At 51.4% G+C, this 16,936-nt stretch overlaps 1 protein-coding gene across 1 annotated transcript; it reads right to left on the reverse strand.

Moving 5' to 3' along the window:
• Window positions 1–344: 344 nt before the first annotated feature.
• Window positions 345–9,178, reverse strand: zbtb45 (zinc finger and BTB domain containing 45; the record flags this gene model as incomplete). Its single annotated transcript, XM_079999705.1, has 5 exons — window positions 345–1,089; window positions 2,527–2,800; window positions 3,049–3,189; window positions 7,203–7,337; window positions 8,177–9,178. The coding sequence occupies 5 exons, from the start codon at window positions 9,176–9,178 to the stop codon at window positions 593–595; spliced, it is 2,049 nt and encodes a 682-aa protein (XP_079855831.1). The 3' UTR covers window positions 345–592.
• Between the last annotated feature and the right edge of the window lie 7,758 nt (window positions 9,179–16,936).

A 16,936-nucleotide genomic window follows, 5' to 3' on the forward strand; every position in this document is an offset into this window, starting at 1 on the left:
TTCGCCGCCGGCCCTCGGTGCCATTCGTCTCCCGCGCGGCTCGGTTCGTCAAAGCTTTGTTTTGGTTCCTTTTTTAACGAGGGAGACGGCGCAGGTCAGGCACCGTCTCGTCTCCCAAATGAATAAAAATCAACAACTGCAAAAAAAACACTTTCCGGACGATTCTAACGTCCAATCCGTGAGGAGGTTTGTCCACAATGAACGCCCCAATCTCCATTGACCCTTTTGAATTGACTGGGTTGTGACCCGCCCCGCCCGCCCCGCCCGCCCCCCCCGCCCAATCCCTGTGTAAATAACCTTTGGCAACCTTTTCTGATTGAACAGGGTTCCTCAAAACCGTCCGTTCCGTTCATAACGAGGATCAAATTTTCAACAGAATAATTTCCTATCGCCTCAACAAAGTGATGTTCACGTTGCATCAGAACATCCCTTCGCGTTCCCATCCAGACATTTTGGCCGACTCCCCCCAAATTTCCCGTTGTCCTGCGCAGGAGCCCTGTTAAAATATGAATAAGGAGCTTCACAAACAGGCCTGAGACCAGAGCTGGGAAGCTGGGAGAGGGCTCACCCTCCTCCCCCCCTCCTCCCCCTTCTATGTGGAGGAAGCTCCGTGGCTCGGCATGTTGGCCATGCTGCCAACCATGCCCCCGGCGCCAGCCATACCTGAGGGCCCTCCCAGGGCGGAGGGGCTGTGCTTGGTGGGCGAGGTCATGTCGGAGCCGCGGCCCTGGCCCAGGCCCTGGGCGTGGCCCTGGCCCGGACCCAGGCCCTGGCCCAGGCCGGGGCCCAGGCCCTGGGCGTGGCCCTGGCCCTGGCCCTGGCCCGGGGGGTTGTGGTGGGCGTGCTGGAGGGCGTGGCGCTCCAGCAGGGTGCGGTGGGTGAAGGCCCGGTGGCACACGGTGCACTGGAAGGTGCGCTCGGCGCGGTGTGTGCGCATGTGGACGTTGAGCGAGCTCTTCTGGGTGAAGCGCTTGCCGCACACGGTGCACTGGAAGGCCCTGACGCCGGTGTGCACCACCATGTGCTTGAGGAGGTAGTCACGCAGTGAGAAGGAACGCCAGCAGATGGAGCACTGGTGGGGTTTCTGACCTGCGGTGCGCACACGCACACACGTACCCACACACACCCACACACACACACACACACACACACACACACACACACACACACACACACACACACACTTAACAGAAACACTGGCATGTCGCGTGGCAGTGCGTGGCAGAATACCAACGAATAATCTAAAAAGAGAGACGACGCGTAGGTTTGCCCCCCACTGGAGTAAAGAGGTGGTGCTTCATGCTCCTCTTGTCATAAGGACTCTCTGGTAGAGCGAGCATTAGTATTGAAGAGGCGAGAGAGACAATGAGTGATGAGGATGCAACATTTACCTACGTCAGCGTAGTGCTGGGCAATATGCCGAAAATGTCATCACGATCAGATAGTTCATACCCTTCAATAACAATATCAATCATATGACGCATTATAAAAACACATTGATTGGTGGAATGAGTGTCCGAAATAAACACTAGTCCTAAAATAAAATTCTGCTTCAGGTCGGAACTTAAATATCCGAAGACAACGCTGGACCAAGGATGTGCGAGTCCCTCGTTCGGTGCATCCTCTTTCTCCTCCGAGTTGCTCATTTCGGAGGCCGCTGCTCTGCCTCCGCTGCCGCTGCGTCTACAAGCGCAACCTACCCCTGAGGGAGGGGGCGGGGCTTCTTTCTAAGGCAACAAATGTGATTGATTGGCTAGAGGTGAAAGGTTGGCTCCAGATCGCCCGATTGGCTCACCGGGTTTGATTGGCTTTTCTTCGCCACTTGCCCGTCGCGATGAAAGAACCAATCTGCAAAAGGCCTTATGGAAATGATCAAGCTTATTTGATTTTCGCTGAAAAAACATTGCAGTTTCAACCGGGAGTCCTAGGAGGTACGCCAATTTATTTAAGTGTCGAAATTTGATGTGCGAAGAATTAAAAATATATATTTTCGACAAAAAAATTGGACTGAGTAGAGTGCCGATTCGCAGCTTCTGACATTATGGCGCGTCCAAAACCCTCCGGTTTCTCAGTGAAGTTCATAAACCTCTGAATTTTCAGTGACGTTGTGTCTCTGATGGACACAGCTGGTGTCATGGCTGAACTTCCATAAAAAAGTGGCAAATGGTTTGAATTATTGTATTGATGTTACACAGCACGTAAAACCCAAATTCAGATTTGTCAAAACAGAAAAGGGGGGATTTCGCGGCTTGAACCCTGACCTACACAAAATATATATGTCATAAATCGATTCGTCAAAATTGGTGTGGGATCCCACCCAATCCACAATTGGAATATAGAAGAAAACAGAAGGGAATTCACTCTTATATAAATTGGCAATAGCACATCTTTAAAATTCTCAGGCCCTGTCACAGCCTTGGGAGCTTGGCTCATGTGTCCCTGCATCGTGGTTAGTCCTGCTCATGCCGCTGTGGAAGCTACGTAACGCTGGATTTGGTGACAACACGGGCGCAGAGCGACGCTTACCAGAGTGGATGAACATGTGCTTGCTGTAGTTTTTCCGAGAACGCAGCGACTTCCCGCAGTGCGTGCAGTCGAAGGAGGTCTCGGATCCCTGGGAGGAAGGGGAGGGGCCGGCGGAGCACGACGACGTGGAGGGGGGCGGGGCCGGGGTCATGGGCGCCGGGGGCGGAGCCTGTTGACCGGGCTCGGACCCTGCCATGCTGTCCATCCCGCCCATGGGCCCGCCCACAAAATATGGCGTTGGCTGCGATTGGCTCACCGGGTACTGGAAAAGAAGCTGCGGGAAGAGACGCAGCGTTGAAATTTAATGTTGTGTTTTAAAAAAATCTGCATAATTCAGATGTGCTGTCTCCATAGCAACTGTAAGGTCTCTTTAATGCCATTTTAACTTAATTCAAAGACAATTTTGGTTCAGAAAAAAAAACCATAAGAACCAATCCATCAATCCACCCATTGAATATTAACAGGCAGATAGAGAGACTGACAGACAGGCAGAGAAACAGACAGACAGATGGTGGCACTGACCTGGTTGTTGATGGACTGGGTGGTTGGTGGCGGGGTCAGGGGCTTGTTGACTCTCCCTCTGGGGTTAAAGGTCATCGGCTGGGCCGGCTCGCTCTGAGGCCAGAAGCTCTCGGAGAACACGCCCTGCTCGTCGTAGAAATCCTGGAAAGCAAAACCCCAACAACAACGGGAGGGTGAGGAGGCGACCGGCAACAGCTGAAGCTGAAGGAACCGGTTGACAACAGTCCAGGTTGAAGATGTTTGCTCATCTGCTCTCTGGTATTTCCTATCCTCCGTCCCGCGCTCTCCAACCTGTCTGGTGACATGTCTGAGCTGCACGTTCGTACAGGCCTACAAGCACACGACCAACCCTGCGCTAACCTACGCTCAGCGGCTGGAAAGTATCAAACAGACAGACAGATAGACAGACAGATAGACAGATAGAGATATGATAGATGGATGATAGATAAATAGATAGGCAGGCAGGCAGACAGACAGACAAACATAAATCTGTCCCTCCAGGATTTCACGCCGTTTTTTTGTGATTCCTGGTGACCCAAAATGCCAGATTTTGCGTCAGCTTTCCTGAAATTCTGCGAAACATTTTGAATTTGCTCTTCGTGTTGGTTTCATATAAAGCGACTTAAAAGTCACCTGCTTGGGTTTTGAGGACGATTTTAAGCAGAATACAAAATACAATAACAATTCAAAGTGCTCAATTTTGTTTATTTTCCTGAACAAACAGCTCTTTTTCTGACCAAAAAAGAGGAGGGCGCGTAATGAAATGCCTGCCCGTAGAACCCGCAGAGTCTAAAACAACTTCCCCTCACTTTCTTGTCAAACCTTTGTAAGTTGTTTCACACGGCCTTTCGTTGTTTGCAATAAGATTGATTTCTGTTCATCGTTACTGCTTGTCAGCCATCAACAATTCGCCATCATCATCATCATCTTCTTCTTCTTGGCACGTGAACACGCAGACGGTCGCGATGTGTCGGCTCCTTCTAGTGAACGATGAGAAGGACGTCTTTCTGTCCGTCCCCCTTTCTTTGTTTTTTTTTTGTAAATGAACACAAAGACAGAATAATAGGACGATCCTATAACTTATTTTTTAGATATGGCAGAGGAACATCTCACATTGGTAATACCAACCACCAAACATAATAACTAAGGTATTCTGGAAATCAAAAGGTTTAGTTTAATTACGTTGAATAATTTCAGTGATATAGTGTATGTGCAAACATACCAATCATAGGTCAGAACATTGCTAAATTTGGCTGAACTATTAAAGACAGAAGTGGTACTACATGAAGAGCTGTTTGGGAGCCGAAAGAGACGTCTGAGCCAAACGACCTGACTCACTAAAAAAAAAGAGCCGGCATTCCCATCATGAGCCGGCAAGACATGGGAAAAAACATTTGTTGGCGTGTGGTCGGATGGGGCCCTTTTCCATGGTAACAGTGCAGTAATTGGTCAAAATTGCGAAGCCGCTTTTGATTGGAGCATAAAAGTGCAGGGATTGGTCAAAACTGCGAGCGTTCGCGTAATATGCGCTCGTTTATTTTGCATTGAGTTATGCGACCGCAGAAGACATAAGATAGAAATACATATAGTACGACGGTCCGACCGGTTCCTCACGACCCGACGTCTAGATCTGTGTCGGAATGTTTGGGGGAAGATAATTAAGAAGGCGTAACTCCAACTGAAGCTCGGGCGTTCAGGTGCCAGCAAACTCAGCTACTCGCTTATAAACTAAAACACAACAGATATATACACTCGAGTTCCTTCAGTTTTGACAGAAAGCCAAAGCAAAGGGATAAATACAACTGCTGATACTGATTAGGGCAACATCCTTGTAAAATACTACCTGAACACCAACTGTACTCGTTTGTGTTGTTTCCTCAATCGTAATCAGAATCCGCGTGAGCAATGCAGTCGTACTTGTGTCGTGTTATATCGAGTACTCCTACTTTTAACACTTGAAGTACATTTAAGCAGGTGCTTGTATACATTCACTTCTTTCAAGTTCATTTCTGCGTTTTCCCTCCTTTACAGGCTGTTATTCTATTTGTCTGTTCTTTGCACACAGGCCTTGTTGTTTTTAAATGTGCTCTAAAAATTTACTTGACACAACCTTGTTTATCACAGGTTAATTATATATTGACAACTTCTCAATGTCCATTGTTTATTGTTTTGTTTTTTTTAGGTCTACGATATATATTCAAATGTTTTCTATCTCCCAGTTAAATTGTAGATTGATGGTATACTGCCATTTTTTTTTTTTTTTTCTTATTACTACATTATTGTTGAATGTATTTGTATGCGAGCCGCTGCAACACTGCAATTTCCCTCTGGGGAAGAACAATCAATCCATCCAACCATCCAACCATCCACCGTGTATCCAAGTAGAAAAGCTGTTGTGGTGTGGGTGTGGTGTGGTTGAAGCAGCCACATCTGTCTTGGGTCTAGATAATCGGACCAGTGTTTCATCGAGACCCAAGGTGGCTGTACACCTGTTGCTCGTCACAGCAATCAACGAGCAACAGGTAAATCACCCATCCCCACACACACACACACACACACACACACACACACACACACACACACAGACACACACTGGGGTGTGGCAGGCGGGACCGCCACAGTTGTATGTAATTTTGTGTCCAGGTATTTGTGCTCCTAGTACTCGTACTCCTCCTAGTACTCCTTCCACCTCTGCTGTAGCGTCCTCTATTGATACTGTTTTATGCTCATGTTGAGAGCGACACATTTCAGCGATGCTGCTTTTTTGTGCCAGATGTTTCTATTATGGTCTGGCAGCGGCCGGAGGCTGCGGCAGAAACCCCCCCCCCCCCCGGTTGTTTTCTCTCCACCGACGTTGGGCTCCCGGCCTCTCGGCAGAACGCAGGCCTTAGCAACATAAATCCAACTGAGCGATGACAGAATTGTTTCCAACAGTTAAAGGCTTTCTAGAACCAGCAGCCGTTACTCTACCTATCCAAATCATTACCGTGTTGCACGTAACGGCTCAGACTTTTTAAATCTCCTATTCAAACTCAATAATAGTTCGAGCTGATCATTGTTTGCAACACGGGGTGTATTATATTGTTGTAACCGCTCTTAAAAGTATTGATGGAGTACGATTTCTATCACAGACACCCAATTGTGTTTGACATAGCAATTTTTGTTTCATTTTTGAAATAAAATCCCTCCACTCATAATTTCACCCTGGATTATTAGAACCGTCACAATTATTATGTATTGCCCTGATCTAATTGGAGATAACGGCGATCGTTTGGGCAAAATTGTTGGGCTCCATAACCAACGAGGTTTTTAATCCACATTTCAGGGGAATTTCAAGGCACGTCGCAACAAATATAAATCAAATGAAGCCTGATTCCATCAGTTGGTTAAAGGAAAGGATGGATGGATGGGTGGGTGGATGGATAGATGGATGGATGGATGGGTGGGTGGATGGATGGATGGATGGGTGGGTGGATGGATGGATGGGTGGGTGGGTGGATGGATGGATGGGTGGGTGGGTGGGTGGATGGATGGATGGATGGATGGGTGGATGGATGGGTGGGTGGATGGATGGATGGATGGATGGATGGATGGATGGATGGGTGGATGGATGGGTGGGTGGGTGGGTGGGTGGATGGATGGATGGGTGGATGGATGGATGGGTGGATGTTTTGCTGTTCTTGAATGTTAACGAGGCTCTCCTTCATAAGGTGGATGTGTGTGTGGTGTTACACAGCTATCAGCTCAGACTGTGGCAGCGGCAGAATAAAAAAACAGGAGAAACACAAACGTTTGGGGCGGTTTCACGGACCCAGATTTGGCCGAATCCTCGGATCGCACTTTTAATCCGGATGAGCTGGAATGGCCTTTCTGAGTCAGGGCTTAAAATAGTCATAGACGTGTCCTGGTCTTGGTTTAGAAAATATGATTTCCAGAAGGAAGACTGGAGCTGATCTCGGGTCTCAGCCAAGTCCTAAATTCAATCCTTGGATGATGGCGGCCGCACCGGGCATCAGGCGCTGACCCGTCTCAGAAAGGCATTTTTAAATTCGGGATTCATTCCAGTGCGATCATCTCGGTGCCGATTCCGATTAAACCCCGTCTGCGAAACCGCCCCTTAAATCATTAGAAGGTCATGGTCCCAGGGGGCCCACCTGTCCGAAGCCGGCCATGGGCTCCTGGGGGGCGTCCTGCTCGGCGTCCTGCCTCCCGTCCTGCAGCGAGTACACCCCGCCGTCCGCCTCCTGGACGCCCTCGTCCTTCACCACCACGCCCTCCGCCCCCAGCACCTGGAGGGAGCCAAACGCCAACAAACTTAGCGCTGTTTACGCCGCGTGGGTTTCCCACCGTCCCCGGGGGCCCGGCACCAAGACTCAACTTTAAGAAGACTTTGGTTCTTAGACTGATTTTGAGACTGGCGGTTTTACGGGTGACGCTCGATAATTCGTAATAATAGACTTTACTTCCCTGACGTGGTGATGGATGTAGTACAGTACGTTCGGCTCACGCTGCTCCTTCCGGTTTCTGACTCAAATCTAAATTCTTTGGTGGTTTATGACAAAGTAAATCAGTGTCTCAGGATAACTAGTTTCCTGAGCATCAGGAACGCCGCGTTTCCCCTCATTAACATATGAAAAGGGGCCCGGGGCAACAATCTGGTCGCCCGGGGCAACTGGGCAACCGTCGTCGTTGAGCCGACGCCCACACACGCCCCCGCCTCGACGGCGCGTTGGACGAGCCGGCCGCCTGAAGCGCCCAACTTCCTGTCGGGAGGCGGGTTTTAAAACGCAAAAGAAAACTTGGCAGACAGAAGGGAGACAAGCGGCTGAGGTTCAAACGCTGATTTCTATTTGCAGACCCATCGTTTTGGGTTCTTAAGTTTGAAAAAAGGGAAAAAGTTTTCTGAGTGTGACACAGCCCCCGGTGGACACGCATCGCAGTGCACTGAATCCATACGAGTCTGAGAGTAAACAGCCACGCCCGCACCGCAGACGGCCACGCCCGCACCGCGCACGTTGACTACGAGCGTACGGGGAATGAGAGGATCCATCCTGCAGCGACGGACGCGGGGGGGGAAAAAAGCACAAACAGGGACACAGTGAAAGCTGTAACCATGGCAACACCTCACCTGCAGCCGAAGGGGTTGCCGCTGCTTGCGGCTGTGCCCCGTCCCCCGGTCGCGCTCGTTGTCCCTCCCCCGGTCGCGGCCGTCCAGCTCCTCCTCCTCCTCCTCCTCGCCGTAGCGCTCGATGGCTGCCAGCTCATCTGATAGGTCGGTGGCGTTGCCACGGAGACACTCCCTGCCGATGGCGTCGGCGCCGCCCGCTGCACCTCCGGCGCCGTTGGCCGTCTGCGCCAGCAGGTCACGCAGCTTATAGCGCACGTCCTGCGCACAGCCGGGCTTCAGCAGCCCCTCCCCCCCGCACAGGGCCCCAGGGCCCATGTCGCCCAGCGCCAGCAGCCCCACGCCGCCGGCATCCAGCCCCGCTCCCGCGCCGCCCTCACCAGACCCGAGGGCTCCGCCCCCGCCCCCCAGGCTGCCGGCACCGCACTCGGCCATGAAGCTGGAGAAGTTGGGGTAGCCGCCCACGGCCGCGGCCCCGCCAGCCCCGGCCCCGGCCCCGCCGCTCACGGAGCATCCGCCGCCGCCGCCGGCGCTCTCCCTCCCCTTCCCGCCGCCGCCGCGCTCCTCCTGCTTGGGCAGCACGCCGCCCAGCAGCACCCCCCCGGCGGCGGCGGCAGCGGCGGCCTTGCGCTGCGAGATGATCTGCGTGCACTCATCGATCACCGTCTTGATCTGCAGGATGCTGGCAGCCGTCAGGATGCGCAGCGCCTGCGACTGCAGCACCACCAGCGAGCCGCTGTACATGAAGTCCACCAGCTGCTTCACCGTCTCGGCGGGGACCAGCGGCGGCACCGAGATCTCAGAGTGTCCCAGCAGCAGCTTGTCCTGGAAGAAGGGGCTCCCCGCCGCCAGCACGCAGGCGTGCGCGCGCAGCGACGCGTCGTGGATGCGCACGGTGACGTCGCAGAACAGGCCCTGGCGGCGCTGCGAGCGCAGGGCCTCCAGCACCGACTGGCTGGAGTTGTGCAGGTGGATGTAGTGCACGGTCTCGGTGCCGGGCGCCATGGCGGGCGGAGGGGGCGGGGTCGGGTGGGGGTGGGGGGTGGCCAGGTGTCTCGGGTTCTGCGTCAGCTTGAGGGATGGCGAGGGCCGGCCGGGGAACGGGCGCAGACCATGGGCCGCGGTGGGGGGGGGGCGGGTGCGGCCGCCCTTCAAACGGCCATGTGTCCGACCGAGGCTTCGCTACGTCTTGGGCAACCTGCTGGAGGATTGTGGGTGATCTCTGCTCCGCCTTCAGTTCAGCTCTGAAACAGCAGTTAGCACAGACAGTTCAGTTCACCCTCACAGGAGCTAGGCTAGCTGATCCCCTCCGCGGCCATGCACTGGGCTAACGCAGTTAGCATGCAGCCGTTCTCTCCTTCTGCTCTGAATCTCGGCGCAAAGGGAAAATTCCCGCAAAAAAAACGAAACTTTCCCCGAAACCCAAACGTTCGACGACGCGTCGCACGCGCCACCTGCGCGGACAGGTGACAGCACGTGCCCGCGCCCGCGCGCCCGCGGGCTGCGCGGCCAGGCGCGTGCGTGCGAGGCCGTCACTCGCTCTGACGACGCCGCGAGTGACGCGCTAAGCTAACGTTAGCTCGCAGGCTAGCAGGGCGGCCGCTCCCCTCGGACGCCACGACGCCCAACGCCGCGATTCGCGCGTCAGATCCCCCGTCGCGCCCGACGCGTCCGCCGCCTTCCACGGAAGGAGGCGGACGCGTCGCGAAGCTTCCAGCCGCCACGAGAGAGACGTTGAGCCGCGACGCTAAGCTAGGCTAGCCCGGATAGCCGGGGAGCTAACGGTTAGCCTGGCGAGCGAACGCCTTTCCTCCGGCAAACAGCGCCTTCCGCCCGGGCCGCCCCGGCCGGACCCCCGCGCCTCACCTCGGGGCACCGGGCTCCGTCGCGGTGTCGGTGTCGGTTCGGCCGTCGGTGCGGGAGAGGAGCGCGCGTGCATTGTAAACAAAGAGTGACAGCACGAGCGGCGATGCGGGAGGAACCTCCCCGTGCACGCGGCGTGCACGCGCAACGCCGCATCTGGAGCGTGCGCGCGCGCGCACTCACGCACGTGAACTCCCTGAACGAACAAAACATGTTTGAAAATGATACAAATACTTCAAATATCTACCGTGTACTACGTCCGACTTAAAATATCCACCGTGTACTACGTCCGACTTCAAATATCCACCGTGTACTACGTCCAACTTCGAATTTCCACCGTGTACTACGCCCGACTTCAAATATCCACCGTGTACTACGCCCGACTTAAAATATCCACCGTGTACTACGCCCGACTTCAAATATCTACCGTGTACTACGTCCGACTTCGAATTTCCACCGTGTACTACGCCCGACTTCAAATATCCACCGTGTACTACGCCGACTTCAAATTTCCACCGTGTACTACGTCCGACTTCAAATTTCCACCGTGTACTACGTCCGACTTAAAATATCCACCGTGTACTACGCCCGACTTCAAATATCTACCGTGTACTACGTCCGACTTCGAATTTCCACCGTGTACTACGCCCGACTTCAAATATCCACCGTGTACTACGCCGACTTCAAATTTCCACCGTGTACTACGTCCGACTTCAAATTTCCACCGTGTACTACGCCCGACTTCAAATATCCACCGTGTACTACGCCGACTTCAAATTTCCACCGTGTACTACGTCCGACTTCAAATTTCCACCGTGTACTACGTCCGACTTAAAATATCCACCGTGTACTACGCCCGACTTCAAATATCTACCGTGTACTACGTCCGACTTCGAATTTCCACCGTGTACTACGCCCGACTTCAAATATCCACCGTGTACTACGCCGACTTCAAATTTCCACCGTGTACTACGTCCGACTTCAAATTTCCACCGTGTACTACGTCCGACTTAAAATATCCACCGTGTACTACGCCCGACTTCAAATATCTACCGTGTACTACGTCCGACTTCGAATTTCCACCGTGTACTACGCCCGACTTCAAATATCCACCGTGTACTACGCCGACTTCAAATTTCCACCGTGTACTACGTCCGACTTCAAATTTCCACCGTGTACTACGTCCGACTTAAAATATCCACCGTGTACTACGCCCGACTTCAAATATCTACCGTGTACTACGTCCGACTTCGAATTTCCACCGTGTACTACGCCCGACTTCAAATATCCACCGTGTACTACGCCGACTTCAAATTTCCACCGTGTACTACGTCCGACTTAAAATATCCACCGTGTACTACACCCGACTTCAAATATCCACCGTGTACTACGTCCCACTTCAAATATCCACCGTGTACTACGTCCCACTTCAAATATCCACGGTGTACTACGTCCCACTTCAAATTTCCACCGTGTACTACGTCCGACTTCAAATTTCCACCGTGTACTACGTCCGACTTCAAATTTCCACCGTGTACTACGTCCGACTTCGAATTTCCACCGTGTACTACGTCCGACTTCGAATTTCCAACGTGTACTACGCCCGCCTTCGAATATCCACCGTGTACTACATCCCACTTCAAATATCCACCGTGTACTACGTCCGACTTCGAATTTCCACCGTGTACTACGTCCGACTTCGAATTTCCACCGTGTACTACGCCCTACTTCAAATATCCACCGTGTACTACGTCCCACTTCAAATATCCACCGTGTACTACGTCCCACTTCAAATATCCACGGTGTACTACGTCCCACTTCAAATTTCCACCGTGTACTACGTCCGACTTCAAATTTCCACCGTGTACTACGTCCGACTTCAAATTTCCACCGTGTACTACGTCCGACTTCGAATTTCCACCGTGTACTACGTCCGACTTCGAATTTCCAACGTGTACTACGCCCGCCTTCGAATATCCACCGTGTACTACATCCCACTTCAAATATCCACCGTGTACTACGTCCGACTTCGAATTTCCACCGTGTACTACGTCCGACTTCGAATTTCCACCGTGTACTACGCCCGACTTCAAATATCCACCGTGTACTACGCCCGACTTAAAATATCCACCGTGTACTACGCCCGACTTCAAATATCTACCGTGTACTACGTCCGACTTCGAATTTCCACCGTGTACTACGCCCGACTTCAAATATCCACCGTGTACTACGCCGACTTCAAATTTCCACCGTGTACTACGTCCGACTTCAAATTTCCACCGTGTACTACGTCCGACTTAAAATATCCACCGTGTACTACGCCCGACTTCAAATATCTACCGTGTACTACGTCCGACTTCGAATTTCCACCGTGTACTACGCCCGACTTCAAATATCCACCGTGTACTACGCCGACTTCAAATTTCCACCGTGTACTACGTCCGACTTCAAATTTCCACCGTGTACTACGTCCGACTTAAAATATCCACCGTGTACTACGCCCGACTTCAAATATCTACCGTGTACTACGTCCGACTTCGAATTTCCACCGTGTACTACGCCCGACTTCAAATATCCACCGTGTACTACGCCGACTTCAAATTTCCACCGTGTACTACGTCCGACTTCAAATTTCCACCGTGTACTACGCCCGACTTCAAATATCCACCGTGTACTACGCCGACTTCAAATTTCCACCGTGTACTACGTCCGACTTCAAATTTCCACCGTGTACTACGTCCGACTTAAAATATCCACCGTGTACTACGCCCGACTTCAAATATCTACCGTGTACTACGTCCGACTTCGAATTTCCACCGTGTACTACGCCCGACTTCAAATATCCACCGTGTACTACGCCGACTTCAAATTTCCACCGTGTACTACGTCCGACTTCAAATTTCCACCGTGTACTACGTCCGACTTAAAATATCCACCGTGTACTACACCCGACTTCAAATATCCACCGTGTACTACGTCCCACTTCAAATATCCACCGTGTACTACGTCCCACTTCAAATATCCACGGTGTACTACGTCCCACTTCAAATTTCCACCGTGTACTACGTCCGACTTCAAATTTCCACCGTGTACTACGTCCGACTTCAAATTTCCACCGTGTACTACGTCCGACTTCGAATTTCCACCGTGTACTACGTCCGACTTCGAATTTCCAACGTGTACTACGCCCGCCTTCGAATATCCACCGTGTACTACATCCCACTTCAAATATCCACCGTGTACTACGTCCGACTTCGAATTTCCACCGTGTACTACGTCCGACTTCGAATTTCCACCGTGTACTACGCCCTACTTCAAATATCCACCGTGTACTACGTCCCACTTCAAATATCCACCGTGTACTACGTCCCACTTCAAATATCCACGGTGTACTACGTCCCACTTCAAATTTCCACCGTGTACTACGTCCGACTTCAAATTTCCACCGTGTACTACGTCCGACTTCAAATTTCCACCGTGTACTACGTCCGACTTCGAATTTCCACCGTGTACTACGTCCGACTTCGAATTTCCAACGTGTACTACGCCCGCCTTCGAATATCCACCGTGTACTACATCCCACTTCAAATATCCACCGTGTACTACGTCCGACTTCGAATTTCCACCGTGTACTACGTCCGACTTCGAATTTCCACCGTGTACTACGCCCTACTTCAAATATCCACCGTGTACTACGTCCGACTTCAAATATCCACCGTGTACTACTTCCGACTTCAAATATCCACCGTGTACTACGCCCGACTTCAAATATCCACCGTGTACTACGTCCGACTTCGAATATCCACCGTGTACTACGTCCGACTTCGAATTTCCACCGTGTACTACGCCCGACTTCAAATATCCACCATGTACTACGCCCGACTTCGAATATCCACCGTGTACTACGCCCGACTTCGAATTTCCACCGTGTACTACGTCCGACTTTGAATATCCACCGTGTACTACGCCCGACTTCAAATATCCACCGTGTACTACTTCCGACTTCAAATATCCACCGTGTTCTACGCCCGACTTCAAATATCCACCGTGTACTACTTCCGACTTCAAATATCCACCGTGTACTATGCCCGACTTCAAATATCCACCGTGTACTACGCCCAAATTCAAATATCCACCGTGTACTACGTCCCACTTCAAATTTCCACCGTGTACTACGTCCGACTTCGAATTTCCACCGTGTACTACGTCCGACTTCGAATTTCCAACGTGTACTACGCCCGCCTTCGAATATCCACCGTGTACTACGTCCGACTTCAAATATCCACCGTGTACTACGCCCGACTTCGAATATCCACCGTGTACTACGTCCGACTTCGAATTTCCACCGTGTACTAAGCCTGACTTCAAATATCCACCGTGTACTACGTCCGACTTCGAATTTCCACCGTGTACTACGTCCCACTTCAAATATCCACCGTGTACTACGTCCCACTTCAAATTTCCACCGTGTACTACGTCCGACTTCAAATTTCCACCGTGTACTACGTCCGACTTCAAATTTCCACCGTGTACTACGTCCGACTTCGAATTTCCACCGTGTACTACGTCCGACTTCGAATTTCCAACGTGTACTACGCCCGCCTTCGAATATCCACCGTGTACTACATCCCACTTCAAATATCCACCGTGTACTACGTCCGACTTCGGATTTCCACCGTGTACTACGTCCGACTTCGAATTTCCACCGTGTACTACGCCCTACTTCAAATATCCACCGTGTACTACGTCCGACTTCAAATATCCACCGTGTACTACTTCCGACTTCAAATATCCACCGTGTACTACGCCCGACTTCAAATATCCACCGTGTACTACGTCCGACTTCGAATATCCACCGTGTACTACGTCCGACTTCGAATTTCCACCGTGTACTACGCCCGACTTCAAATATCCACCATGTACTACGCCCGACTTCGAATATCCACCGTGTACTACGCCCGACTTCGAATTTCCACCGTGTACTACGTCCGACTTTGAATATCCACCGTGTACTACGCCCGACTTCAAATATCCACCGTGTACTACTTCCGACTTCAAATATCCACCGTGTTCTACGCCCGACTTCAAATATCCACCGTGTACTACTTCCGACTTCAAATATCCACCGTGTACTATGCCCGACTTCAAATATCCACCGTGTACTACGCCCAAATTCAAATATCCACCGTGTACTACGTCCCACTTCAAATTTCCACCGTGTACTACGTCCGACTTCGAATTTCCACCGTGTACTACGTCCGACTTCGAATTTCCAACGTGTACTACGCCCGCCTTCGAATATCCACCGTGTACTACGTCCGACTTCAAATATCCACCGTGTACTACGCCCGACTTCGAATATCCACCGTGTACTACGTCCGACTTCGAATTTCCACCGTGTACTAAGCCTGACTTCAAATATCCACCGTGTACTACGTCCGACTTCGAATTTCCACCGTGTACTACGTCCCACTTCAAATATCCACCGTGTACTACGTCCCACTTCAAATATCCACCGTGTACTACGTCCCACTTCAAATTTCCACCGTGTACTACGTCCGACTTCAAATTTCCACCGTGTACTACGTCCGACTTCAAATTTCCACCGTGTACTACGTCCGACTTCGAATTTCCACCGTGTACTACGTCCGACTTCGAATTTCCAGCGTGTACTACGCCCGCCTTCGAATATCCACCGTGTACTACATCCCACTTCAAATATCCACCGTGTACTACGTCCGACTTCGAATTTCCACCGTGTACTACGTCCGACTTCGAATTTCCACCGTGTACTACGCCCTACTTCAAATATCCACCGTGTACTACGTCCGACTTCAAATATCCACCGTGTACTACTTCCGACTTCAAATATCCACCGTGTACTACGCCCGACTTCAAATATCCACCGTGTACTACGTCCGACTTCGAATATCCACCGTGTACTACGTCCGACTTCGAATTTCCACCGTGTACTACGCCCGACTTCAAATATCCACCATGTACTACGCCCGACTTCGAATATCCACCGTGTACTACGCCCGACTTCGAATTTCCACCGTGTACTACGTCCGACTTTGAATATCCACCGTGTACTACGCCCGACTTCAAATATCCACCGTGTACTACTTCCGACTTCAAATATCCACCGTGTTCTACGCCCGACTTCAAATATCCACCGTGTACTACTTCCGACTTCAAATATCCACCGTGTACTATGCCCGACTTCAAATATCCACCGTGTACTACGCCCAAATTCAAATATCCACCGTGTACTACGTCCCACTTCAAATTTCCACCGTGTACTACGTCCGACTTCGAATTTCCACCGTGTACTACGTCCGACTTCGAATTTCCAACGTGTACTACGCCCGCCTTCGAATATCCACCGTGTACTACGTCCGACTTCAAATATCCACCGTGTACTACGCCCGACTTCGAATATCCACCGTGTACTACGTCCGACTTCGAATTTCCACCGTGTACTAAGCCTGACTTCAAATATCCACCGTGTACCACGTCCGACTTCGAATTTCCACCGTGTACTACGTCCCACTTCAAATATCCACCGTGTACTACGTCCCACTTCAAATATCCACCGTGTACTACGTCCCACTTCAAATTTCCACCGTGTACTACGTCCGACTTCAAATTTCCACCGTGTACTACGTCCGACTTCAAATTTCCACCGTGTACTACGTCCGACTTCGAATTTCCACCGTGTACTACGTCCGACTTCGAATTTCCAACGTGTACTACGCCCGCCTTCGAATATCCACCGTGTACTACATCCCACTTCAAATATCCACCGTGTACTACGTCCGACTTCGGATTTCCACCGTGTACTACGTCCGACTTCGAATTTCCACCGTGTACTACTCCCTACTTCAAATATCCACCGTG

The sequence above is a fragment of the Zeus faber genome (assembly GCF_960531495.2).
Source record: "Zeus faber genome assembly, chromosome: 4".
In the NCBI taxonomy this organism is placed as follows: Eukaryota; Metazoa; Chordata; class Actinopteri; order Zeiformes; family Zeidae; genus Zeus; species Zeus faber.